The 27962-nt window shown below is 42.8% G+C and overlaps 1 protein-coding gene across 43 annotated transcripts in view; it reads left to right on the top strand.

The window, feature by feature from the left end:
- ank3b (ankyrin 3b) overlaps nucleotides 1-27962 on the top strand; it is a 125630-nt gene that overhangs the window by 52486 nt on the left and 45182 nt on the right. For 26 of the 43 annotated variants that reach the window (XM_037080235.1, XM_037080258.1, XM_037080257.1 and 23 more), the window contains exons 2-25: nucleotides 1042-1143; nucleotides 2261-2359; nucleotides 3238-3336; nucleotides 5387-5485; nucleotides 8419-8604; nucleotides 9748-9771; nucleotides 12271-12369; nucleotides 13748-13846; nucleotides 14072-14170; nucleotides 14279-14476; nucleotides 15795-15893; nucleotides 16579-16677; nucleotides 17632-17730; nucleotides 18110-18307; nucleotides 19495-19593; nucleotides 19712-19810; nucleotides 21264-21461; nucleotides 21853-21951; nucleotides 22127-22225; nucleotides 22342-22440; nucleotides 22564-22659; nucleotides 23387-23459; nucleotides 23875-23934; nucleotides 26174-26209. In XM_037080235.1, the coding sequence (XP_036936130.1) occupies nucleotides 1042-1143; nucleotides 2261-2359; nucleotides 3238-3336; nucleotides 5387-5485; nucleotides 8419-8604; nucleotides 9748-9771; nucleotides 12271-12369; nucleotides 13748-13846; nucleotides 14072-14170; nucleotides 14279-14476; nucleotides 15795-15893; nucleotides 16579-16677; nucleotides 17632-17730; nucleotides 18110-18307; nucleotides 19495-19593; nucleotides 19712-19810; nucleotides 21264-21461; nucleotides 21853-21951; nucleotides 22127-22225; nucleotides 22342-22440; nucleotides 22564-22659; nucleotides 23387-23459; nucleotides 23875-23934; nucleotides 26174-26209 (2557 nt within the window). The remainder of the gene's footprint in view (nucleotides 1-1041; nucleotides 1144-2260; nucleotides 2360-3237; nucleotides 3337-5386; nucleotides 5486-8418; nucleotides 8605-9747; nucleotides 9772-12270; nucleotides 12370-13747; nucleotides 13847-14071; nucleotides 14171-14278; nucleotides 14477-15794; nucleotides 15894-16578; nucleotides 16678-17631; nucleotides 17731-18109; nucleotides 18308-19494; nucleotides 19594-19711; nucleotides 19811-21263; nucleotides 21462-21852; nucleotides 21952-22126; nucleotides 22226-22341; nucleotides 22441-22563; nucleotides 22660-23386; nucleotides 23460-23874; nucleotides 23935-26173; nucleotides 26210-27962) is intronic. The other 17 variants (XM_037080246.1, XM_037080251.1, XM_037080268.1 and 14 more) reach the window with 9 other exon arrangements.

The following is a 27962-nucleotide window of genomic DNA, read 5'->3' as shown; positions in this document are numbered from 1 at the left end:
AACTCTGTCTGAAGCTGGAGAAGGTGGCGGGGTCCGCCACATATAGACACAGTAAAACAGCATGAAATTAAAATGAGTAGTTTGTTTATTCTGTTTGTTTAGGTATTAGAAAATCGCTCAGTGATTCCGTCCCCAAAAACTACACGGTGCTACAAGTTCGATTCATGAAAGTCCTGCTGATGTGATCCAGATGTGAGACGCTCTGAGGTGATTAAAGGTGTGTTGCGCAGGGTTTCAATCTTTCCTTGAAGTCCCTGGAAGTTTAACAATGTGAGGGGACTTTCACAGTAAGAGCAGACACAGAGTAATAATACACTCTCTTCTTCTTCTTCTTCTTACATAATTATGTGCATACATCAGGAGCAGCGATCGCCGGAGATATTGTATATCGGCAAGAATCCAACCGAGTGCATCTGTAGCTGGCACCGAGCGAACCGTCTTATCTATCAGATATAGTAAATCCCTCGGCTGTAGGCCTGGATTTGGCAGGCTGGTTATTCCTGGCGTGCCGTTGTTGTTGCCCTTCACTGAGCAGCAGGCGTGTTGGAGACGATGTACTCTCACTTCTCTTCTTTCACCCTCAAAACCTGCTCAGATGTTTGTTGGGTTTTTGGCTTTGAATCAACTTCTGTGAGCTGTCTGAGGGCTTGCCACACAAAATTTACCCTATTTTTTCCCCAGTTAATAACACACAAGCCCGCGGAGGATTCATTCAACTTATCTCTCGTTGCAGGGATCCGGGAGGAAGCTGTGGCACATAAAGCCGCAAATATTATTTATTATTATCATAAAAATAAATAGAATGAATGAGCTCTGGGTTATTAGAGAATGTGTAATTGCAGTTTTTGATTAATTCACGCTGTTTATTTGCACGTAGAAAACTGCAAATGGAATTAGTTTTGAATCCCGTTTAATTTTTACCGACCTCACGTTGTCATTTTCTCCTGGCTTCACACACCTGCAGTCACCTTTTCCACGTCAGCTCACGAGTCGAGATGACAAACCAACTTGTTCTCTCTCTCTCTCTGTGTTTTCCCGCAGACGGATGTAAACGCCTGTTACCTGCGATCAGCTCGAGCCGGGAACCTCGAGAAAGCTTTGGACTACCTGAAGAATGGAGTCGACATCAATATTTGCAATCAGGTGAGCCAACACACGTAAATCCTCAGGAACAAGAGCCGCACTTCCACTTCGTTGTCGTCTTTTTTTTCAATCTTTTACAATCACAGTGAAGCTGAAGGTCTGCAGAGATCTTGAAGTGATACTCCAACTTGAATCAGCCTCTCAATTTGTCCTGTAGCAAATGTGGAAAATGTTTTTTTATATTCTGGGCAGATTATTTTAGAAATGGTGAGATTTGATTGTAGCTATGGAAGAGGTGTGGCACTTTGGACCTGGACTGAAATATCAGACTGATATTGGGCTGACACGAACCCGTCAGGGTGATTCCCAATAACTTTGATAATCTGCTACGGCAAATGTTGGCCGTATAACCTTCTACCGTAAGGTCACGTTGGACCATCAGACACCCGACAAACAAAAGAAGATGAGCTAAAAAACTCAGTTTTCCACGTCGACATATAAACACTGAAACACGGCGATTCTGAATATCCAAAAATGCTGTTTACATGTGTACAGAAGGTCAGTCTTGCTGTTTAATAACCTTTATCTGCAACATCCTTCGTCTAAATGTTTGACTTTAACTTTGAGTTTTGCGTTGATAAAATCTGAGTTGTTGTGGAGCCACGGTAAAAAATCTAATTCATCTGCTGTAGAAAATATTTTGAAGTTATATATTTTACTGTATTTTTCTTCCTGAGGTGGCTGTTGTTCATGTTTCAGTCTGTCTTAATCCTCTGTTGTCCAAAGACGACTGAAAACACATCGACGAGCCTCTCTGGAGTTTAGTTTGACTGAAACCCACGTTCACCAAAATGCAGCTGGAAATAATCCCTGACAACAAACTTCTGTGGTGTGTAAACAAACTGCAGTTCAGTTCACAAAGAGATTGGAGAGGCGGACTGAGGCGTTGTTGGTTTTGGTCTTTTCATTGCATTTGTCAACAGTAACAAAAAGTAGAATAACATCAGCCGAGTTCTTTCATAAGGATTATTCGCAAAAGTTGTAGCGTTTTGTTTTGGATGCTTTACGGTCAGAAGTTTAATATCAGCCAACTTTTAATATCACTAAGTAAAAGTGCAGAAAGCTCTTTAAAGGACGGACGATAAATAGAAGCTCACTCTCTGTTTTCTCCCTCCAGAACGGACTGAACGCTCTCCATCTGGCCTCGAAGGAGGGCCATGTGGAAGTGGTGGCTGAGCTCATCAAGCATGGCGCCAACGTGGACGCAGCGACTAAGGTGTGTGTGTGTGCCACCCAGGAGTCACACACACACATACACACACACACACACACACACACACACACACACAGTCACCCACACAGGCTCAAAGTGTATGCATGACTTCACACACACACTTTGCTTTGTCAGCTTCTTCCCAATGTCACATTGCTTAAGCAGCAGTAAAAGAGATGAACGGCTGTGTGTGAGCGGACTGATTTAGTGAAAGGGGAATAATCCGTCCTGTGTTTTTGCACGATGGCGTTTCTCACATCAGAGTTTTGTCGGCCGGTCGGTGAACCCACTGTAGCCTCCTGAAACCAGCAGGGATGAAAGCTTTCAACTACAAACCTCCCTGTTGGGTTGCTAACAAAACAACTAAGTGAGAAACCAACACTTGCTAATGCAGCCGTGTATTCACCATATCAACTTTACAGGGTGAAAATATATTAGTGTTGTGTTAACAGGTGGTTAATTGAGGTTTAATTGAGCTAGCTACGTAGCCGTCATAGCTCACGTTAGCTAATATCGCTCAGGAGTCTGCAGCTCCTGTAGGAGTCGTGAAGCTGGAGAGGAAAACGAGCTGCAGCAGGAGTTCAGACTCAGGAATGAGGGAAGTGTGTGTCTGGAGTTTCCACCAGCAGCTGCTGAGCTGCTGAAGCTGACACACATGCGACAGGTGCCTCCATTAGAGGCTCTGCATCTCTCTCACACCGAGACAGTCTCACTTCCAGCTCCTCGTTTTTATGGTTTCCATGAGCTGGACGTCAGATAGCGACAGCTGCTGCAACTGCAAGTGTTGATAAGTGGAACAAACCAGTGTGACAAACTCTCCACAGTCCATCACCTCCATTTCAAAGTGTAAAATGTTTTTTTTGGTTTTTTTTGAATAACAGAAAGGAAACACAGCCCTCCACATAGCTTCCCTCGCCGGCCAGACAGACGTGGTGAAGGAGCTCGTCACTCACAGCGCCAACGTCAACGCACAGTCTCAGGTAAAACACACACACACACACACACACACACGCACACACAAAGCTCTCCGACTGTGAAATCATCTTTTTGTGGAGATCCGTGTTGAGTGTGTGCGCTCATGCAGATCGATGCGTATACAACTGTTGTACACACACACACACACTGTCCATCTGTGTGTGTGTGTGTGTGTGTGCTGTGTCAGCAGCTCTGCAGTGCTTCCTGGCCCACATTCAATAGTCAGCATGCACACACACACACACACACACACACACACACACACACACAGCTCTGGTCCCCACAGCAACGATAATAACGTCAATGTCAAAGCCGAGGTCGGAGCTGTGGAGAGGAGGAGAATTAAGTTGGTATCGATGAGCTGTAACTTTTATTGCTCTCCTGAATCTCGATGAAAAGTTTGATTTTTGTGATCATCTCTGAATTTATTGAAGAGGAACCTGCCAAACAAATGAGACGAGCCAAAAGAACACAGCTGTTTCTGAGTATCTTCACCCTGGCAGGAGTTCTCCAAAAGCTTTGAGTTTCGTTTTCAGGGACGTGAAACTGTGTTTACACGCGTACAGAAGGTCAGAACACACAGAAAAAGCTTTGACTTTGAGTTTTGCGCTGATACAATCTGAGACGCTGTATACAGAAACACTTAACACCAAATTTGACTACTGTTGAAAATGATGCTGGACCATCAGAAACCTGCCAAACAAACAAGACGAGCCAAAAGTTTATTGACGAGCATAATTAACGTTACAAGAGAACCAGACGGACGGATCAGTTGATGTGAACTCGATGAACAAAAGTTTCAGACCGTGTTCAGGTGTGTGAAGTTTTAAATTCCACTGAGTCCTCGACCACAGCGGCGCTCTGACTGTGAGGTTTGAGGACGAAGCTTTTGGTGCATTGACACCAGAATAAATACACAGACGAGGAGGAGGAGGAGGAGGAGGAGGAGGAGGAGGAGCGTTTTTGCATGCTGAAGTGATTTTTGGATCGTTGTGTTGCTATGGAGATGTGCCTTCTTGGCCTTGTTCTAGTGTCGCACCACACTCACACACACACACACACACACACACACACACACTCGAGTCCTCTTCAGCAGCTTCTGCTGTTATCAGGTGTGAGTGATGCGGCGAGGTGGCCGTATGCACCTCATGACGGCTCTGCTGCAGTCTGATGCGTTCAGGTGCAGTCGGAGAGATCAGGAAAAAAACAAAACAGATCAAGTCTTCGATCTCCGGTGCTTTTACAGGATTTAATACCGATAGAACAAATCTGCCTGAAATTCATTTAAGAAACCATTTATAGATTAAAAACCTGGTGTCAGTTTTTTTTTTTTTTTTAGGTACTTTATCACATTAATGCAACAATCCTGTAAATCCAATATTGCCATGAAGCAGTCCTGCTTATTGATTTTCAACACGGCCTGCAATGAGCTAATGCAAGTGGAGAAATCGTTGAGATAGATATTAACTATCTGGAAGACATTTTTAAAGCTGTATCACTGTTATATTTAACTTCTGGTTTTCCAACAACGTACAGAAGCTTGTGAAGAATTTTCTGCTCACTGTTTTTACTGCAGTGGTCCAACATTTTCCCTGATATCGTCCTGGAAATTAAATTATTTATAACTTTAAATGTATCTGAGACAGAATTTCTCTCATTCTAAGACTGCTAACTTTCCACCAAGACCACTAATTATGATATCATATTATAAAAAATATAAGTTAATGGCTTTTTACTGTGTTTACTGTATCAGAATTGTCTTTATTTTCCATTTTGACATGTTTTCTTCGATTTGAAAAGGTCAGCACTTACACAAGTATATAAAATACAAACATACACCATGTAAGAAAATGGAAATGGTTCATACAGAAGCACAGAAATGAGAAAATAATCTCAAATGTTCTCCTGTTATGAGATATCAACATCATAATCACAAGATAAGGCCTCCACGTTTTTATTTTGATGAATGTAGGGCACCTCCTTCTTCGCAGAGGATTAAGCGGTTTAATGAGCCTCGCGAGACAAACGTCACGATCGTCTTCTGTTCTCTTCCAGAATGGCTTCACTCCGCTCTACATGGCGGCTCAGGAGAACCACATGGACGTGGTTCAGTTCTTACTGGACAACGGCTCCAGTCAGAGCATCGCCACCGAGGTAAGTGAGCAAACACAACAACCTCAGCTCCACTCTCTCCTCTTTTAGCCACTTCTGGCTCTCGAAAAACAAAGATGGCGGCGGCCGTGATGTCGAGCACGAGGCTTCACAATGTTTACACCCGCCCTTCATCCAAACCCTCAGTTAGCCTCCCTGTGATTAGACGGCAGCATCACGAACAACCGTGGCTCATTTAGGAGAGTCGTCCTTTACTGGGATGAAGTTCACTGTTTTTCTGGATGAATCTGTTAAAGAAAGCGAGGGCGGTCACTGACAGCGGCGTGTTCAGCTGCCTTCAGAAGGAAACTAACGCCGTTACAGAAGTCTGTCACGTGAGGTGTGATCGAGTGTTACAGCCGAGAGTGTGTCAGAGCGATCCATCACCTCGCTGCCTGAAACACGTTTGTGAGGTCACTGATTATCACATTAAAGGGTCACTCCGCCTGTTCTACACGTTAAAGTGTGTTTACAGGTGCACTAAAATAGTATAATGCCTTTTTGTGGCTCCAGAGGAAGCTGCATGTGAGCTGATACATTTCCTCCTGTGATGTCACTTGGTGGCGAGGTTGCATTGTGGGTAATGTAGGCAGCAGGTTTTTGAGAAGGAAGGTGACGTCTCTGGTTGTGTATCAGGTTTTGATCAACTGTCCATTATGAGTTCAGCAGTGTCAGACCAGTGGACTGCTTTTCACACACTGGCGCCTACATTACCCACAATGCAACCTAGCCACTGAGTGACATCATTAAGTTTTTGCTCTGTCACAACATATCTGCACTCTACACAGTCCGGATTCAACTCGTTTGTTTGCAGAGCTCGTTCCTCGACAGCTAATTCTTCTTCTTCTTCTTCTTCTTCTTCTTCTTCTTCTTCTTCTTCTTCTTCCTCTTCCTCTTCCTCCTTCTGTCTGCCTCCTCCTCTCCCTCGCTCCACCACATCTCGCAGCACTCCCTCTTCTCCTCCTCCAGTCGGAGACGGAGTGAATTATTCATGCGGGGAAATCTATATCCATGTTTGAAGCAACTCCGGGTGTTAAATAATTCACGTTTAACCGCTTCAGCAGCACACGTGGCAGAAGAGATCAGAAAATCCTTTGTTTTTATAATCTTTTGTCTGCATATCATATTTTTTTAATTGTGTATATTATATTCTGGAGCTTTAGATTACATATAAACATATAAATGTATGTACTGCAGTGCAGAGTGTGTTAATATTCTGCAGTTATATCCACATCTGACCTCATTATTTCCTTCATGATTTGAAGCTCGTGTGCGTGTTTATTTGTCAAGTTTCAATCGCCTGATTACAGTGAAAACAAGTCGTCGTGTTTTTTAATATTTGCTTTCTGTAGTTTAATTTCTTTGATTTGATTTTATGAATTTAATCTAATTCTGTTTCAACGAGGCAAATTTGCTGAGTCACTGTAAGTTTCAAAGCCTGAAGATAAAGATCAGAACTCCTCCGTTAGCGCCTTTTTTTTCTGTTTCTGCGCTGCTGTCTGTTGTGTTTTGATGTATTTTCAGGAGATTAAAGTGACTGTGTGTCTTTTTTTTTTTTTCCTGACTCCGTGATGGAGCAGATGAAACGGGAGGAGGGTGGAGCTCAGGGACGGCTTCTGACTTCTGAAAATCTTAAAAAGGCTAAATTTATGCGTGATCGTGCACCCGTGGGGGTGGGCCGTATGTTTGTGTGTGTGTGTGTGTGTGTGTGTGTCTGTGCTAACATGGGTGTGTTTGTTTGTGAAGGTTGTTTGTGCAGTTGTGTGTGTGTGTGTGTGTGTGTGTGTGTGTGTGCTGCAGGATCTCTGAGGGGAGGTTCTGCTTTGATGTGTGGGTGTACTGATGCTGACTCGGTTCTATCCAGACAGTCTGCGTCCTGTGTAAACACACACAGAAACACACACACACACACACACACACACACACACACACACACACGTATAATCGCTGTTGTCTTGTTTTCTCCTTGATGATTCATGGTTACCGCTGCTGGTTGCCTCGGCTGCATCCCTCATTTGTTACTCCGCCTGTGTGAAGTGTGTGCTGCAGGATGCAGTGAGCTTCGTCTTGTCTGCTGCTCGATCTGCAGCCATTAGCAGCTAAACGTCCTTCGATTTGTCCTTGTGTGACACTAAACTTGTAACGAAGCACTCAGAATATCTTCAGAGCATAAACTGAAGCGCCTGAATTGCCGAATGGCTGTAAGATTGTCGTGCAGTTGTTTAGTACGGGCGCCCCTTCACGTTAATCTGATGGCGCTTCAACACGTCTGTCTGAATAAACGCTCCGGCAACCTGAACGCCAGAATAGATGTCAGCTACGTGCATTTCTGCAAAGCCACAGATAAAGTTAACAACTAAACACTCTTTAATCACGATGCTGTGTTTACCCACAAACAACTTGGTTAGGGGCAGGAAAGCGTCATGGTTGATAGAGATGTTTGCAGGTGTCACTTCAATGTAAAAATGCAGGTTGAATTGTTGAGCAACATTATGGAGTAATTCATACTTTCACAGCGATTTTTCGCTCCCACTGATTCTTGGGAAAGTGAATACAATCCTCCTGTAACAGTTTGCCAGATGTAATGTAACGTTACGGCCTGGCTACAAACAAACCTCAGCACGTCGTAACAGTGTTACACTCTGAAAACGTTTGTCTTGAAGTTTGCGCACAACTCAGAACAGCAGCAGCAGCACGATCAAGCTAACAGAACCTGTCCAGAGACAACAGCAGTTCGCTAGCAGAGCTGACTTGCGGCATTTACAGGTTGCCTTCAGGAAACTCTGTAAATCGCAGAGAGTTGACGCAAATCAGCGAAAGGGGGATGAAACTATGCTAGCTTTATAAAGTGACAGATGTCTTTAGGTGCTCGCGGCTAACAGCAGCATCCGTCTTGCCGCCCCCTGCTGGTGTTGACTGGTTCTGCTGCTTCACAGGATGGTTTCACTCCTCTGGCGGTGGCGCTGCAGCAGGGACACGACCAGGTGGTTTCACTCCTGCTGGAAAACGACACCAAAGGGAAGGTCCGCCTGCCCGCGCTGCACATCGCTGCGAGGAAAGACGACACCAAGGCCGCCGCGCTCCTCCTCCAGAACGACCACAACGCTGACGTGGAGTCAAAGGTACAGAAACAGAAACTACAACGGGTTTTATTTATGTCTGTACAATCCAGCTTATCCCTAACCACATGATTTAAATGAATTCTGGGTGTGACTTTGGGAATCCTCTGTCGCTGAACCTGTGTCTATGAGTATGTGTTGAAGTGTGTTTCCTTTTCTTAGAGGATTTTAGAAACTAAATACGATAAAAAATGTGAATTACTAAGTCTTTTATGTGCAGGTGGACTGAATCAGACTCGCTGTTTCCACCTATTTCTAATCTGTTAGCTTGGCTACATTAGCTGTCTGCTGGTGGCGGCTTCATAATTAGCGTACAGACGTGATGGTTGTTGATCGTCTCATCTAATCTTCAGCAAGACGGCGAATAATTCCCAAAATCCTGCATGTAAAGGTGCTGAGCTAGTTTAACATAGCATCTGTCAAAATAAAAAAGATAAATTTACACTTTTCTCTTTTTAAAAAAAATATTTTATAGATATATATTTGTATTGCTTTTACTTTATTATTTGATAGTAGAACCAGAAATAGACAAGAAAAGGGTTCAAATCTAAACCGGGCTGCTGCTGCTCGCCTTCCGGAATTGACCATAAATCAAATTAAAGTAAATACAAGACATTGCAATAAAAATGGTGAGAAGGACTCTCAGAAACCTCCGAGGACCTCTAAGAAAAGTTAAAACACACGTAGCATACCGCTAACTACTCCAGGCAACAGCTCAGTGAACGAGGTGGGTAACTTCCAGCACTTATATTCTGATCTTCACACCTGTCACAATCTGAGGGTGAGAACGATGTAGTCCTTATTTTAATAAAATAATATGCAGATATATTTATTGCATATAATTTCTCAGTGTAGAATAAATTAACAGACGATGAGGGAGAGTCTCAGTCCGTCATCCAGTCGTGTGAACCTCTCTGTTTCGTTTCCTTTCATTTCCTCATTCTCATCCACCCATCCTACAGCTTCGTGCAGCCATAGTGTTGGTGTTGCTGTTTCAGTTGTTGTGGTGCACTAACCACCCCATTCTCTCCTCCTCCTCCTCCTCCTCCTCCTCCTCCTCCTCCTCCTCCTCCTCCTCCTCCTCCCTCTATTTGTTCCTTTTTTCTGAACCTACCGCTTCCCCCGTTTTCCCCTTTTCCCTTCTAGATGATGGTGAATAGAACAACAGAGGTACATCTTCTTCCTCTTCTCTTCTCTTCTCTTCTCTTCTCTTCTCTTCTCTTCTCTTCTCTTCTCTTCTCTTCTCTTCTTCTTCCTCTTCTCTTCTCTTCTCTTCTCTTCTCTTCTCTTCTCTTCTCTTCCTCCTTCTCTTCTGTCATTATTCACTCATGGTCACCATTGCTCAAAGCCAAAGCCTTCTGTCTGCTAGCATGAATGCTAAATGCTGGCATGAATGCTTTTGCTGCTGACCGTCTCACCTGTGTGCCTGTTTTCTTTCAGCATGGATCGCTTTTTGACTTTTTTGCTTTGCGTCCAGCAGCTTGCTGCTTCTGTGCAGAGATTGATAAGAAATATAAATAAATAAGAGTTTCAGTCGTCCTTGGAAACCATTTCTCCTTCATCACAGGCTGATTTGGGTCTCTTACAGTTGATAATTTAATATGTGTAATTTGATTTATAGCAGGATTAGAGTCGGCATAATGTACATTTGTACAGCAATTAAGAGTCTTGTTAGACTTCGCTGCTCTGATTTTTTTTAACTTCTTCATTTTTACCAATCGATGTTAAGCTGCCGTCACTTCCTGGAGGATTTTCACTGTAAAAGACATAATCAGGAAAGTTTTGAGTTTGCATCAACTGGAAAACAGGTGAAATACTGAGGAACAAAAGCCTGTTTTTAATATGAGCCTGTTAGAAAATAAAGGCCTGGTTTGCTCCATAATCCAGGTCAATAAAGTTGTCTTCTTCAGGAGTTTATTGTTTGTATATATTAGTTACTTTACAACTATCCGGCTGTTCACTGATGGATCTTTCGACAGATCTACTGGTAGATGTCAGTTGTAACTTTCTGGTCAAACTACAACGTGTAAAACATGGACGTATTCTGTCTTTAAATGTTATTTAAAACTGTTATCTTAGCTCAGCCTGTACCGAATCCATTAGCTTAGCTTAGCTTAGCACAAAGACGGGAAATTTGGACAACAGCTAACCTGGTTCAACAAAATCCACCTACTAGCACCTCTAAAGGGAACGTATTTTGAAATACCCGAACTTAAATGATTATAAAGTCATTTTTATTTTTGTGGTTTGGCCAGAAAATGACTGACATGTATTGCTCATGCACTGAAAAATGATTCTTGTTTGTTTAGTGTGTTTGTATCAGAGCACAAATCAAAAACTCACAGCAGGACGTCACAGTTCGCATCCGCTACATCGCACAAAATATAAAAAGTTCAGTTTTTATCCTTTTATCCCACTTTGACGTCTCTTCTTCCACAGCAGCGCCTCGAATTACAGCGATAGTTTTTACATCCATCGCTGAGGAGCAGTGCTTTCGTTCGAGCGACTGCATGTGACGCACATCTTCTTCAGTTGTCTCAGTGTTGTCCGTGCTGCTGTTCACTAACGTCCTGATCAACTTTAACTGAATTTGGTTGTGCATGTGATCATCTATCTCCTGTCCAGCTGTCAATGAGAGGGACAAAACTGGAGGGCTGACGTGATAGTAATGACGAGCATGCCCATAGATTTTTAGTTAATTGCGTTTTTTTTTTTTTTTTTAATGAGCAGGAAGTGGACATTTGTGCTGACTGTCCCTTTAAGACGATGCAAATTAGTGTCAGAAAGCAGCTTCATCAGCTTTAATTAGAAACGGCAACCGTAGCATGTTAACGTATGTTGGCACAAGTTCAGGATTTATGGATTTATTTATCGGATTAATGCTTTTTAGAGCACTTGAGCTCGTTCGATCTCTTAAAGGAACAGTTCGCCCCAAAATGCAAATCCAGTCAGTATTTACTCACCTTGATGGATGATGGAAGCAGTCAGGTGAAACTTTGTCGTCCACAAAACACCCTGAGATCCCAAATTGATATGAAAAGATGCTAATTACATGCTAAAAGTGTTAGCACGCACCTCGTCTGAAGCGGGTGCACAAGCTCGGCCGTGTGTTGAGGATTTAAATAAAGTCTTTTGGAATCTTGGGGCTTTGAGCGACCTGGATTACAGCTGTGTTCGATGACTTTCATTTTTTGGGTGAAACTGTCCTTTAAAGTGGTTACTTTAGTTGCTGACTGTGTCTTTAAAGCAGCTTTTTTTAATTTCCAAAACTATCAGATCTAGATAACGCATGCTCACCTGCATGTCTGCTTATTATCTCCAGCCTGATGAGCACAAATCACAGAAGAGTGCAAATTTTAGGCGCTGAGAGAAAAACTACAGATAGACTCACAGAGTTTTGGACCCTTGCATGGTTTTCCGTCTGACAGAAGCTTCACGTGCTTCTGTTTTTGAGATCCACTGAGAAAAGTGAGAATCCAGCATCTGATGCACGTTCAGCTTCTGCTCAGCTCCGGTCTGCTGCGCTCTGTTAGCTTGCTTTTGGCAAAAGAAACCCTCAAAAAAAACCCATCATGCTTTGCCCATGTCGCATTACGAGAGAGATATTCCTTTTTCTCTCTCTCTCTTTAATTGACTCCATTGTTTCTCTGTGTCTCTCGTCCCTCTCAGAGCGGCTTCACTCCTCTACACATCGCGGCTCACTACGGCAACATCAACGTAGCAACGCTGCTGCTGAACAGAGGAGCGGCCGTGGACTTCAAGGCGAGGGTAGGCACTCGCCTTCAAAGATGGCACACACACACACACACACACACACACACACACACACACACACACGCATGCGTGTGTGTGTGTGTGTGTGTGTGTGTGTGCAGGAATCCAGCACTGACTCATGTTATGCTACAGCTGTTCTTGTCGCTCTGCTGCAGGACACTTATACATGTTGTCTGTGTGCTACATGATCCTGTAGACTCCAGGAATGTTTCTCTGTTAGTAGATAATAATAATAATAATAATAATAATAATAATAATAATAATAATAATAATAATAATATAATATAATTGATATGAAGATGAGGCTGGTAACAGTTTGTATTTTTCTTGGTATTTGACAAAACAATTGAAAAACACAGACATTGAGATTATTTTTGACTGAATCTTTCATAGAAAACTGCTCAAAATCAACTCTGTGAATTTGACTAGTTGCTCCTGTTCGAGTACAATTTGCTCGAAACAACAATGATATCCAGCTGTATCAGAGAATTGTTGAGCCATTTCCTTTAAAACTGAAGCAAAGTGTTTTATGTAAGATAAGGAAGAAGGAACGTGTTGAGAGACAGAACAATACTTTTTGATTTTGTGTTCGGGTGAAAACATAAAAATTGAGATTTACAACAAACTGTGAAATAAGAAATAAAAGTTCCGACGTGTTGCATGGATATCTACTGAATGTACAGTCCGGACCGCTAACTGCTGCTAACTTTACCTACCGTTAGCGATAGCCTCGCAGTTAGCGGTCCGGACTGGGAGCTCTGAGCGTTTTGCTCCCTCCTACTTGTTTTGTGTACATTGCACGTGTGACACCTTTAAGTAAAATCTAGAATAAGTCACATCCTTTAAGATTTACTTCAGAAAACTGTGCAAATTAAGGTTAAACAAATAATATTGTGATTATTCTGACAGATGTTATGATTTTGTCATGATTCAAGATTAATTGGAATGATTATTTTTTTTGCTTAAACATGTTTTCTTGCATCTGGAGGAGAAGATGTGTCGGCTTCAGCTCTTCATTATAACAATGTTTGTCTCACATGCAGATGGTGTAATGAAACTATAATGAGTAGACCACATGTCACTATGTAAGCAGATCATGATAGTATATAAAATACAGTGAAATCTGAACAGTGTGCAGCTGAAGGTGTCGGAGTGTTTCTGTTCCTCTAGAGGGGGATGTTTGTCAGTTTTCCTCCGGAGACAAATCGAGTCTGAAAAAGTTCTGCAGCATCATTTTTGGCAAATTGTGTAATTGTAGCCCATCGTGTTCACAACATAATACGGAGACAAGAGTCAGGATGTTCTGTGCCTCGTTTCTGTCGTGTTCCTCGCGTCTCTGTGGCTGAACGACGCTTCTTGTTCTCTCCCTCAGAACGACATCACGCCGCTGCACGTCGCGTCCAAACGAGGGAACAGCAACATGGTGCGCCTGCTGCTGGAGAGAGGCGCCAAAATAGATGCGCGGACCAAGGTAACCACTCAGTTTAATTACCATAACTTACAACATCAGTAACATTTTATCATCTCAAGGTCTTATTAGCAGCTGATGGATTGTATCAGCGTAAAAAACAAACACTGAATCCCCAAAAATCCTCCTGAAGCAAGTTGTCTTGAACCCCCTCGGTGCTTCATCGAGGATTCTGTCGGTGGTGACATGAAGCCGACGCACCTGTAACTTCTCTGTTTGTGTCGACAGGACGGTCTGACTCCTCTCCACTGTGGAGCGAGGAGCGGCCATGAGCAGGTGGTGGAGATGCTGCTGGACCGAGGAGCTCCGATACTGTCGAAGACCAAGGTACGTTTCACCGTCTCCTCTTCTGTTCCATCTCGCCTTTCGTTTCTCTCTTTCCCTCTGTTTTGTCGGTTCAACACGTCCATCCACATCTCCACCTCCTCCCTGCAGAACGGCCTGTCTCCGCTCCACATGGCGACGCAGGGCGACCACCTCAACTGCGTCCAGCTGCTGCTGCACCACGAGGTGCCCGTGGACGACGTGACCAACGACTACCTGACGGCGCTGCACGTCGCTGCCCACTGCGGCCACTACAAGGTGGCGAAGGTCATCGTGGACAAGAAGGCCAACCCCAACGCCAAGGCACTGGTGAGGATGAGGGGGGGGTGGAGGAGGACGCGCTCCACCTATTGTAGCTGATTCAGCTTTAAGATTTCCTTATTGTCTGAGGCATGAAACACACATTTTCTATCAGTTTAAGAATGTGCAGTAGATGAATTCAAAGGCAGAAACTAGCAAATAACTTTTTTAAGGTCAAAAAGGACAAAATAATTGTTGTCATCTTGTATTTCCACAGTGTGGGCAAGTGTAGAACTTGTTGCAGTGCGGCCTGAGACTCCTTCACAGTATTTTACGGCTTAATAAACAGATTATTATAACTTTCTTTATGATAATTAGGGGACTAATTGATTATAGCACATCTCTCAGCAGAAGGAACAAGCGGTGCATTGTGTCGCTCTCTGGGTTTCTCCCTCGTGTTGCTGCAGGCTTCACTTGAATGTTTGCATGTCGTAAAAACTTGAATTTTATTGTGATTTTCTTTAGTAATAGAGATTAGAATAGATGAATATCTGCCGACGTGCGTGTTTGCAATCAGCTCGCGATGACTTCAACCACCAATTAACCAGAAATGTCTTCCTTCCTTTCAAGTCTTTGATTTCCTCTCCTCCTCCTCCTCCTCCTTTTCTCTCCTTACTTCCTGACCTCCCCTCATTATCCAGACTTTCACCTTTGTTTACAACAAAGAGGCAGAAATAAGATACTTTAATGGAGAACAACAAAGCATGAAGGAAAAATTAATGAAGGAAACAAACGAGAGAAAGGGAACGTAAAGAGACTTAATGACCTCGACCGGTGTCTCGGTGTAAGACAACCATCTCTGCTGTGTAACGGGAGAAGTCTGGGTGTGGTTAGAGCGCTGGGACTTCATAGCCAGAGAGAAAAGAAAAAAAAAAAGAGAGAAAGAAAAGAGAGAAACGGACACGGAGAGGAAAATGAAGTCATAGGATTGAGCCAGAAACCTCAAAGTGGAGCGAGTGGGAGCGGGAGGGAGGGGGAGAGCGAACGTGTTGGCTGCAGAAGAGTTGAGTTGTAAAAAGAAAAAAGTATCTGTTTCAGCAGCAGTTTAATTTTTTTAACAGCTGAGAGTCGATTGTTTCCACACATGCTCGTCTGGTTCGTGCGCGCCGAAGGGTTAACAGAGAAAGTGTAAGAAGGAAAAAGAAAAAGAAGGTTTCCTCTCGTTACTCGTACTGTATTTTCCACTCGCCGTTCCAGATTTGTCGTCTGCCAGCACCGCGGGAAAAAAAAACCCAAAAACAAAAGAAAAAGACCTGCAGCAGCAGAGAAAAACTATTTTTTATTCTTTAAAATGTTTCTGTTTTTGATCTGATTGTCTTTTTCTTAGAATGGTTTCACTCCGCTGCACATTGCCTGCAAGAAAAACAGAGTCAAGGTGATGGAGCTGCTTCTGAAGCATGGAGCGTCCATACAGGCGGTCACTGAGGTGAGTGTGAGACTGAACACGTCGACTACAGGGAAACAATCTACTTTACTGCTGTCGTCACTTCACACGCTACACAAACCTTCATCTTACAACGTCATCTTTATCTTTATTTCATCCTAAATGTCTTTTATTTGAGTCCCAGTGAGGCGCCGACCTCCCGCTCGCTGTTTGATTTAGCCTTGTACGCGAAGCGATTGGTCAGTTTCGCTGCCAATCAACATATCAATATCTTCAAAGTTACTAAATCTTGTCCCTAATCAATTTCCTCCCGTGTTACTTCTGTTAGTTATGAGATATGAGGCACGTCACTCAGCTGATAGTCAGCTGATCGTGGCCGTGATAGACGCTAACTCAGCCCAGCAGCGTGTCGCCCACAACAAACACAAGACTGATTCCTCATCTGAACCGCAGGAAGGTTTAATCAGGAATGACTCAGGATGAAATGTGGGCCGCAGATATTTTTACCCTTCACAGCTCCAATAAACTGCATTTAACTTAATGAAAATAATCTTAATGATTCTGAGGAAAGTGATAAAATGTGCAGTTCACAGATATTTAACACTATTAAGAGTCTCTTAATACTTCACGTCCATTTCACTGATCACAACCTGAGTAACTGTTTGATTTTATATTCAGTGTGTTGTGTTAACTTCTCTCCTCCTCTGTGTGTTTCTTCTCTGCTCAGTCCGGTCTGACTCCGATCCATGTTGCAGCGTTCATGGGACACGACAACATCGTCCACCAGCTGATCAACCACGGGGCTTCACCCAACACGAGCAATGTGGTGAGTTCAGGAAGTTCATCTTTGTCTCATTCTGTCTCGCGTCCTTCTCATACTTTCTTGTAGTTTCTGCTGTCACTAGTTGTTTTCACGAGTTATTTTACTTTTTACAGAAGAACTTCTGATACCGACAAATGTATTTTTGGCCGTTTGAATTGTAATTAAATGATTGTTTTAGGTCCAAAGAGTTTTTCAAAAAGCAAAGATTTCAGACAGCTGAAAAAAAGGTAGATGAGTCAGATTTGTTCTCTAATCGTCTCACAGTCTACTCAGATTTCTATCTAGTTAAAGTCAAAGTTAAATGCTGCTGACAAAATAATAATGAGTGAATATTTAAGGTGCTTTGTTTAAGGTAAAGACAGAATTTCGGTGCTTTGACATCGTCGTATTTTAACTGATATCTGACACCTGAAACACTAAATCTCACAGAGTCACACTCGGATGTTCGAACATGGAAAAATGACCTCACGGCAGCCTTTATTAGTTTGTAGAAAACTGAGCAGCGCCTCGATAGTAAAACTCTGAAGTTTAAGGGAGGAAGACATGAAGTCTGTTAGTGTCATCGCAGGGAAAAGATAAAGTAAAGAGCGATCGATGGAGCTGAAAGAGAAGAAATGAGCGAACAGAAAGAGGGGGAAGAGAGAGAGAGAGAGAGAGAGAGTCCTGCACAGTCAACGCTTCAACCCCAAAGTATTTGGTCGCCCACGCCGTGTCTGTGGCCAGGTTACCGTAGAAACGGAGTATTATGGCACGTCATTATGGTGAACTGGGTGTGGAGAGCGGGGGGGTCTCTCTCTCTCTCTCTCTTCCTGCACACAGGGCGAGTTTCTGGAGGAGTTGTGTGTGTTTTCATGAAGGAAGGAGGGCAGAAGAAACGTAGGAATAATAATCATCAATCCCTGTTTTTCTTTTGTGTGTGTGTGTGTGTGTGTGTGTGTGTGTGTGTGTGTGCTCCAGAGGGGGGAGACAGCCCTCCACATGGCGGCGAGAGCAGGACAGTCGAACGTGGTCCGGTATCTGATCCAGAACGGGGCGCGGGTGGATGCCACGGCCAAGGTTAGACCACGTGTGACCTCCAGATAAAAAGGAAAAAAGAAAAAGTCTTCCTTCTAAATAGAAAACACGTTGATCTCGTTCAGCCGCGACACTTTTGTGGTTGTTTGAGACGCAGTAATGAGCGCGTGTTCGCACGCGTCTAATTACTGAGTGACGACGTCGTGGAAACTTTCCTCGTGTTTCCAGTTTGAGGGTTTGTCTCCAAGAAAAGACGGTAAAAGTTTGGACATGATGATAGAAATCCATTAATTTGCTTTCCTCTTATCATGGAGTCATTCCAAGTTGTGTGATTATCTTAAATTGATGGTTTCTTGGATGTACATTTAATTAAAAATGGACAAAAAGCTCAGTTAAGTGAATTATGTCTTGTTTCCATCAGGACGACCAGACTCCGCTGCACATCTCCAGCCGTCTGGGGAAACAGGACATCGTCCACCAGCTGCTGGGAAACGGAGCGTGTCCGGACGCCACCACCAGCTCCGGCTACACACCTTTACACCTGGCAGCCAGGGAGGGACACAGAGACGTGGCCACAGCGCTGCTCGACCAGGGAGCGAACCTGGGAATCATTACCAAGGTGACTGTCACACACATAAACGAGAAGATGTGATCTGTGAAGAAGAAGAAGGAGATGATGGAGAATAACTGTGAAAATCAGCTCTCGTATCGATCAGTCGTGAGAAACTGATAACTATCGTTTATAGATTTCAGCTTAAAAACATCATGCAGCTCTAAAAAGAAAACAACAGTAAACTCAGTGAAAAATCCTCAGTAGAAACTATAATTACTTTGTCTGGAGAGTCAAACGTTGGTTGTTTTGGTGGCCGGAGGCTGAAAACAGGCCGATATAAAGAACCTGTTGTGTCGAAGAGGCAGCGGGACATTCAGCGTTCACTGAGTTATGTTTTGTGTTTATTTAAAGACGCGACTCACATTAATTAAACACGACTTGTCCACATGTCACGGCGGTCGACAGCTGCAGATCGAGGCTGATTTCACATCCTTGATTTGTCGCTGGCTGAGCTGGAGGCGCTCTGACCGTCTGCCAGCGGGACAGTTTGGTCGGAACGACTTTCTGTTCTTGCTGTTCCTGGAGAGGCCATCGTTCTGAATTACTCGTTTCGTAACATCTATTTAAGCTGTTACGGAGCAGTTTGATGGGCACGGTTCTCGACGCCGAGGAAAGTCCCTAAACTCTAAATACAGTCGAGTACAGAGGAGCTGATTCCAGGTCAGAGGAACAGACTCTACGTGATGAATTCGTGTTGAGGATCGACCGGTCCAGTAGTCCGATCTAAGACAGAATAATGTGTGTTCAGGTTCATGCATCATAATCATTCACCCATCCACCAGAGTTATGGATTCATATCGGTAACATTCAGGGATCTCGAGCCAAGAACCCGCTCTGGTTTCTGTCGTCGAGTCCCGTAACGATCAGCCGCCTCTCAGTTGTGCACAACCGGGTCTGTCTGCACTGAGTCGGTTCTGTGTTGCCTCATGGCTGAAGAATCTGATGTAAGACGCTCTCCACACCCTCGCTCGGTTTAAATAATCAGTCTCTCATGTTGTCATGACACAACCCTGCAAGCCCCCTCAATTATAACTGATTGAACACATGTGGCTCTTTCACGGAGAGGACCGTAACAAACGTATCACCTGGAGTGTTTTTTAACAGCCGCAGCACATTAGTCGATGAGATTGTTGTAATAAATTTTGGCTATAATATTATTTCTTGTCGTCGTGTGTGTGTGTGTGTGTGTCCAGAAGGGCTTCACTCCACTACATGTGGCGGCGAAGTACGGGAAGATCGAGGTCGCCAACCTGCTGCTGCAGAGAAACGCTCCGCCCGACGCTGCAGGGAAGGTAAAGACGTTTATAACTCACCTCATTTCATTGTTATTCTCTTTATCACCTCACTGCACTGTTCTGTATCACCTCACAACACTGGCTGTGTGTGTGTGTGTGTGTGTGTGTTGCTCAGAGTGGACTAACTCCACTGCATGTGGCGGCGCACTATGATAACCAGAAGGTGGCGCTGCTCTTGCTCAACCAGGGAGCTTCACCGCACGCAGCAGCAAAGGTAAGAATCGGTCGAATGTTCCCGACTGCATGAAAGCAGCGAAACATCCCTCCCGCTCTCTGTTTTTTTGGCTCTGGGTGAAGTGAAAGCAGGCTGACCTAGTTTCAGTCACTCACATAGTGAAGCGGGCCGAGCGGAGCGTCGTCATTGGCTGGCTCGGATGGACGGATGCCTCTTCCACAGCATCTTTTCCAGAGAGAGCTGCCACTGAAATTAGCCAGGCCCCAATAAAGCTTATTCCCTCGTAGAATATTGAATAAGTTAGTGTTTCCAGGCAGCAAACCCGGACGAGATGGGAATCTTTTAGCCGAGGCTTTTCTAGGAGAGAAAGATCTCCATTGAGTAATTTTTTTTTTTTTTTTTTTAAATGCCTAAACAAACTGAATGTGCTTATATGTGGCGGACCCTGCCACCTTTCTGGCTTCAAGCAGTGTTCTGGGATCTTATTTTCCTCTGAGAGAAGCTCGTTTATTCACTTATGGAAAGAAAGAAATATATCTGAGTTTGTCTCGTCACCTCATAAATATTGTTGATATTAAAATTCTGAGTTTGAAGTGTAAAAATTATGCAGTTCTGAAATCCTTAGTAATGAAAAAATGTCGGAAAATTGTCGACATTTGGAGGATATGGCTAAGATTAATATGATGATATGAATAAGCGTCTTTTTCTCGTGTTTATATCTTTATCACAATATTGCAACTTTATGTAATATTGTGAATACGTTTTTTTTCTATCATCATTTGTTTTTTTACAGCACAGAAGTCTTTTCATATCATAGCTGACTGATAAACACATGTGACAAAAAACAAGAGATCACCCGCCGAAATCCTAAAATTTAGATAAATAATCAGACATCAAAAGTGAGAACAAAAGACAACAAAGACTGTCAGTAAAACCAGAGCAAAGAAAATTGCATATGATGCATAAGATAATAAAATTGATTGTAAAATTGTAAAATGAAAAATGTGCAACAGTTATTTACATGTAAAACAAAATATATGATTCCTTTTTTTTAAATTTTACTTTTCTTGGAACAATTATTACACTCGCTCTCGTCTCTGTCCAGTAAACATGAAGCTACATCCAACAGCCGGTTAGCGACGATTAGCTTAGCATAAAGACTACAACCCACTTTTAGGCTGCAGCTTGGACCGAGCTACGCTAGCTGTTTCCCCCTGTTAACAGACTTTGTGCTAAATTAAGGTCACAGTCACAAAATCTTCACATGCAATTATTGTCAAGACAGCAAATAAACATAATTATCAAAATGTTTGAATGTTGATATTGTTATTCAGTGTTGTTTTTAGTGACAAATGAGTGACATGTTCTCTCAGTACCTTCTGATGTGTATAACAAGGTTAAAATACAGTTCCTTGTGACACTTAACATCTGTGTGTGAGCTGATAACGTCGGAACAAAGACACAACTGTCCTCCGTCTCTCTCTGCGCTCAGAACGGCTACACGCCGCTTCACATCGCGGCCAAGAAGAACCAGATGGAGATCACCACCACGCTGCTGGAGTACGGCGCCTCCACCAACACGGTGACACGCCAGGGAATCACGCCTCTGCACCTCGCGGCGCAGGAAGGCAACGTGGACATCGTGACGCTGCTGCTGGCTCGAGACGCTCCCGTCAACATGGGCAATAAGGTTCGACGTCTGTGAGAAGGAAATGTCTCGGTGTAAAAACAAAAACATGACAGATTAATACCTCAAACACATGTAACTGTCATTTAATTCACATGATTTAAGAAATCTCTGGCAAAAAAATGTAAAATAAATAAATCTTTCTTTTTTATCTTAAGTTTCCTTGACGGTCTTTACTTCAAATTGAACTTTAAGTTTTCTTGTTCCTGTCACATTTTTACTCATTGGGGGAAATATTTAAGTGTTACATGGAAACCAAACAATCATGGCTAGAAATATGTTGCAGTATAACGTATAATATTCATACAATATTGAAAAAATGGTTGAAAAAAATGTTTAAATGTGTACAGTTTCTCTCTGTCTGTATGTTTATTTATTTCCTGTCTGTCCTCAGTCCGGTCTGACTCCGCTCCACCTGGCTGCCCAGGAGGATAAAGTCAACGTTGCTGAGGTTTTAGTCAACCAGGGAGCAACTGTCGACCCGGAGACCAAGGTAACGTGACGCGTGTCTCCTTCAGGCTCAACTGATTATGGTTTATTATAGTTTTTATCAAGCAAAAAAACCAAAGCAAAAAAATCTCTCAGCTCCTCTGTAGAGTGTTGAAAGTGTTTTGGACTGTTGGTTGAGAAAATAAACAATATGTGGATGTTTCTTGCTTTGACTCCAGCTGGGATACACTCCGCTCCATGTGGCCTGTCACTATGGCAACGTGAAGATGGTCAACTTCCTGCTGAAGAACCAGGCGAAGGTCAACGCCAAGACCAAGGTAACTGTTCAGAACCTATCCCAGGGTGCAGCGGAGATTAAAGTGCATGAATGTTTTTTTTTTTTGTTTTGTTTGTGCGACTCAAACCTTTTCTCTTGTTTTTGCCTCGCCTGCAGAACGGTTACACGCCGCTCCATCAGGCGGCGCAGCAGGGACACACACACATCATCAACCTGCTGCTGCATCACGGAGCGTCGCCCAACGAACTCACCGCTGTCAGTACACACAGATCAGTGACACGCACAGATATTTAAAGTTTCACTCTGACCTTTGCAGCTTGTGATCTGTTTCAAACCCATCGCTCACCTTTCTCATTTCTTAATTTTTTTGCGTTCCAGAATGGGAACAGCGCTCTGTCCATCGCCAGGAGGCTCGGATACATCTCTGTGGTCGACACTCTCAAAGTGGTGACAGAGGAAACTCTGACCACTCAGGTGCGTATACGTGTTTTGACTGAAACGTATTATTTCCCCAAATCTTTCTCTGTCTTGACAACAACAACAACTGGTGCATAAACTTCCTTGACCGCATTTCTGTCGGACGTTTTGCTTATCTGCTCTCTCATTTGCTGTTGATGACAGTTCAAACTCAACAATTCCTCCTTGTTTAACTGATAATGTGGCAAATTAAAGATGGGTCTCAAATATAGGCCGGGAAAAAAACAAGAGCCACGTTATGTGAATGCTAACTAATCATAAAGTGGATTTCTGTTGCTTTAATTTAATTAATTCAACACCCAAAAAACTTCCCATTAAAAGTTTCACAATAAAAGCATTGTCAGGAAATGGAGAGTCTGAAAGTGTTTCAATCTGGAATTGATGCAAAACCAATATCTGAGTAGAAACACCACAACTCTGCTGAGGAGACATTTGAATCTGAGATTTGTTTAACAGTCGTGGCAAAACATTACTTGTCTCACAAGTTTTATACGGGACAACAACGCTGGACAAAAACGTCTCTCAGCTCCATCCTCTTCTTCTTCTGTTGGGTTTTCTAACATGATCTGCTGGATCTACTGTCCCTTCATCCATCTATTCCAGCGCTGCATGTGTGAAAAGGCAGCAGAGGGAAATTTACACGGTGCAAATGATTCACCAGAACACGTGTGTGAAGCTTCGGTCACCGTCGACACTTTATTAAGAGCGTGTTTCTGTTCGACAGACGGTGATCGAGAAGCACAAGATGAACGTTCCGGAGACCATGAACGAGGTGTTGGACATGTCCGATGACGAAGGTACGGATTCTCTTTCACAGCTTTATTTGTGTGTTTGATTTAAAACAGTTCCCCAGTCGTACAGCCTGACCCCAGTCACAAAATCCCAGAGAGACTTCCAGAGTCTGTAAAAATCTCATGGTTGACTCATATTTGGCTTTTGGGCTGGAATAGTTTGATCCCAGCGCCGGTCTCATGGTTAACAAACGTCCTGTTGTTGTTTCTGTTGCTGCTGCTGAGTCATGAAAGTGAAAAAAAAACCCATCATCATTAACTTGTTTAGTTTCATCATTTTACCTTTCAGTTCCAATCATGATGATTTAAATCTTTATTTTCCAACAACTGAATATGTGCACTCGTCACTTTGTTGTTGATTTTTCCATATTTCTTTTGGTTCCCCTGTTTTCTAACCTTCTCCTCCATCCCAATCACACAGTCTGTAAAGCCAATATGCCCGAAATGATCACAGAGGACTATATATCTGATGTGGAAGAAGGTATTTTCATCTTTCTTCGTTTTTTATTTGCTCTTTCGCTTCTTCCATGCTGCTTTCTGTATGTCCTAACATTTCCAATCTTCAGTTGCTCTTCCTTCTATAAAACTCTTAGAAGGTCTAGAAATCTGTTGTATGTTGTCTTTAACTTACTGTAAAGTTGCTGTAGGTGTTAAATGTGCAGTTTAAGGCTGCTTGTTATCTTTCTGTGGTTGCTAGCTAGCCGACAAGCTACAGATGAGCCATGATGAGGCGATGCGAGTTTGATGTCGAGTTTTAGAGATGGTCGGCAACGGCAGGAAAAAAAAGCACGGTGTAATTTATGACGAAAATTGTTCTGCTGGGAACAAAAAGGCGTGAAAGCCGTTAAAAATGCAGCGGCAACTAGTTATGCTATGCTAACGTGTGCATTTTTTAGCATGTAGCACAGCGGAAACTTCATCACACTCCCTCACAACTTCTCCAGAAGCAGTTTTACGTGCCACGATCACAAAATGACACTGGCGACTTGTGACTAAGTACATTTACACAAGTCCTGTACAGTGCAGTTTTGTGCTACTTTATACTTCCACTCTACTGTACACATGTTGGAGGCAAATATTGCAGTTTTATCACAGACATTACTAGTAACTTTGCAGATTGCAAGCTGCAGCAGAGTAAATGTTTACCTGCAATTGGATTTAAAAAAAAGAAAATTATTCTGATAACCAGAGAAATGCTGAGGTTGACTACCCCTCAAGTTTTCAGGAAAACAATTACCTCAGAATTATCAGGTAAAGTAGACAATTTTTTAAAAAGTGAATTCACTTTGAGGTACTTTTTACAACACTGTAAAATGTTGAGGTGTCGATGGGTTTTTCACATGTTGACCACCGGTCATTCAAGTCGAATGATGACACTCGTTTCAACTGCATGCAATGTTTCCCACTATTTCCTATCAAAGAAACTGTTTTGACATTTGTTTTGGTCTAAATTTATATTCATTGAGGTCTAAAAAAAACAAAAAAGCATCTAATCTGAATCTTCTGCACTCGAGTCTCTTCAGCGTCTGCGTCCCCTCTCGACTCTCTCATGCTGTGTCTTTGTAAAAAAAAAAAAAAAAAAAAGACCAGCAGTATTTTTTCATGCATCAAAAATGCAGGGGGAATATGTCTTTCTCACGGTTGCCATGCCAACCGTCTGCATATGGCGCGTTGTGTGCGGTGTGTAACAGATTTCTTTCTTTTCACGGTGCGGATTGGACGCGCACACACTCGACCCCTTTGTCCTCCGGAGGCTCGTCGGTGACGCTTCTATTGTAGATTCACGCGTTTGGGCTAAAAGCAAACATGGTGTCAGCTGCTGTGTGTGTGTGTGTGTGTGTGTGTGTGTGTCTGACTCAAAAAATGGCTGAACTTGAACTCGTCCTGACCAAATGTCACCGATCGAGGGAGGAGAAAGAAATAACGAGGGATTGATATATTGAAGCTTTTTTTGAATCGCCCGTCTGTTTTCGTTTCTCGCTCGGCCCTCCGGTGCTTCTGCTCATTCATGGTAAAGAATGGCCGGCTTTCTTTTTTAGGTGGTCACATGTTTTCTTTGCCCTCTGCAGCTCCAGGTTTTTGAACATCAGCAGCCTGCAGAGATCCACATTTATTTAACACAACTGAAATAGTTGATCTCCAATAAATATTGAGAATGTGTACGGTGAGATTACGAGGTGTGATGTACCTCAGGAGATTGTTCAGGAACAGAACAGGATCTGTGCTTTACTTTAGTACATTTTAACACGAGCATCTGAACTTTCTGCTCCTCACATTTTCAAAACAGGCTAGTTGCCTTAGATTTTATAGATTTGAGTGGAAAAGACGTAAACAGACAGAGAGGGAGGAACGGGGAGAAACGTTGTGTTAGAGAGTTTCTTATTTTTTCTCTTTCTTGCTGCTCAGGAAGCTTCGCCAACCCAAAATGTGTCTATTTGACGTCCTGGGAATGAAACTCAAAAACCAGCTATCTTTGTGGTGCGTTCAGGAACAGCTGGGACAAAATCCTACACTTTAAGTGTAATAGTCTTTGAATTATATTGATGTGACGTGAGCTTCCGTTAGCTTTGCACAGAAACGTCCTTCAGAGGGAGAATTTAAAGGTTTTTTGACGCAACAGAAAACAGAGATGGTGTTGAGTAGTTGAGTTTAGAAAGAAAATATAGGTAAGGTTCCTGAACATGTTGGGTATAAGGTGTATTTCTGCTTTGTCTAAACAGAGATGGATGTTGGAAATATCTGCATCAGCTATTCCTGTAAGTCCAGCGAGCCGTGACGTCGCTGTAACTAACTCCAGTAACAGTCTGAAGTGTTGCCACTAAACTCCACCGCTGTGATTTTTGGCGTGCGCTGAATCTGTTGTTGTTGTTGTTGTTTGTGTTGTAAAGCTTTAACGGAGCGCCCGTCTTTCATTCCTGATCTAAAAATATATCAAGTGTAGCTCACACACACACACACACACACATGCAGGCCCACATACCAGATGAGCAGCAGCAGCGATTAACATCTCCGGTAACACACACGGCCGAAGGTCTAAATCTGTCCGGCCCGTAAACCCTCCGCCGTCTTTTGTGAACCGCTGAGGGTTTTCCAGAGAGCATTTTTGCAGAGTTGTGAGTTAGAATTCGTTCAGCGTGGATAAAAAAATCTGCATCATGACATAACGAATTACGAGGAAATAACATTTTCACTACATGTGCGATTATATCTGTTAGTTTTCTACTTGTTCCGGTAATTTATGTGGTTAATCAGCAAGTCTTTAGGGCTGTTTTAGGATAAATCTACTGTAGGTTTTTTAATCCTTCAACAACGAGCCTGTCTTTGGTTTAGACGTTTTATATTCTAAATATAACACGGAATAAAAGACAGGAGCACACTGATAATGGACACTGATCAGTGTACAGTAACTCAGATAATACAAAAGAGGCTGTTTGTACTTTTAAAGTTAATTTTGCAAGATGGGGCTAATAAAATGTTGGTTTCAGTCTTTCCTCGCAGATTCAAAAGGTTATTTATTTAGTATCATCACCATGAAGTAAAACACAAACTAAAAACTAAACTACTTGTACAAATGGACATATCAGCAACTTGCATCATCCATCTTCATCAACTTGATTTAATTTAACGATTTGGATTTATACACTCCAATGATTTCTGCGTCTTTTTAGTGCCGTTGGTTTTAGGATGTGGGTCAAATCTGCAGCCACACTTTCAGAATTCAAACCTTAAATTTTACTTAATTTAAGAAGTTTGTCTCTGAATCAGGACATCAGTCTGAATTGAGATGTTTCCACATTTCTCTCACAAAACTGCTGCGAATTATATATATATATATATATATATGTTGCGTCTTTGGGGAAGTCTCACTGGACATAGCTGTGAATTTCTGCAAACACTTCCACCTTTTTTCTTTTAAATTATCATTAACAAAGTCATGACACAACTCGCAAAAATATTGAAACCAAGAAACAACTTTATCAACATATTTATCAACAGGCCAAACAACCTAAATATGTAACAAAACATTACATGAAAAATAAATAAATTCTTGATTGCACTCCATCTTTATACAGAAATGTCATAATTAGATGTAAAACACGTCTAGCTAAATAGAACATAAAGTAATATAATGAACTTTGTTTAGTAGAATAAAAGACAGAAGAGGCTCAGTAATGTTTATCATTTAGTCGATAGAGATGAGAATATAAAGATCAACACATGAAGGAGTTCAGGAGCTCAGTGAGGACGCCCGAGTCACACACCCACTTACTATTTCTGTCCTGCAGTGAGATCTAGGTGTCTCTTCTGAAACTCACACACACACACACACACACACACACACACACACACACACACACACACACACACACACACACTGGATTATCCGAGTGCCGGGTGGGTAGGCGGGAGAAAGCTGATCTGTTTGTGCGAGCGCCGGGCTGTGAGAGACAGTGAAACCAAGTCCGGAGGGGTTGAAGAAAAAGAGTCGCAGGAGAGAGAGGGGAGAAA

The sequence above is a fragment of the Acanthopagrus latus genome, chromosome 20 (assembly GCF_904848185.1).
Source record: "Acanthopagrus latus isolate v.2019 chromosome 20, fAcaLat1.1, whole genome shotgun sequence".
Lineage (NCBI taxonomy): Eukaryota > Metazoa > Chordata > Actinopteri > Spariformes > Sparidae > Acanthopagrus > Acanthopagrus latus.
The sequence above is the reverse complement of the archived record's forward strand: the minus strand, read 5'-3'. Positions and strand labels throughout refer to the sequence as shown.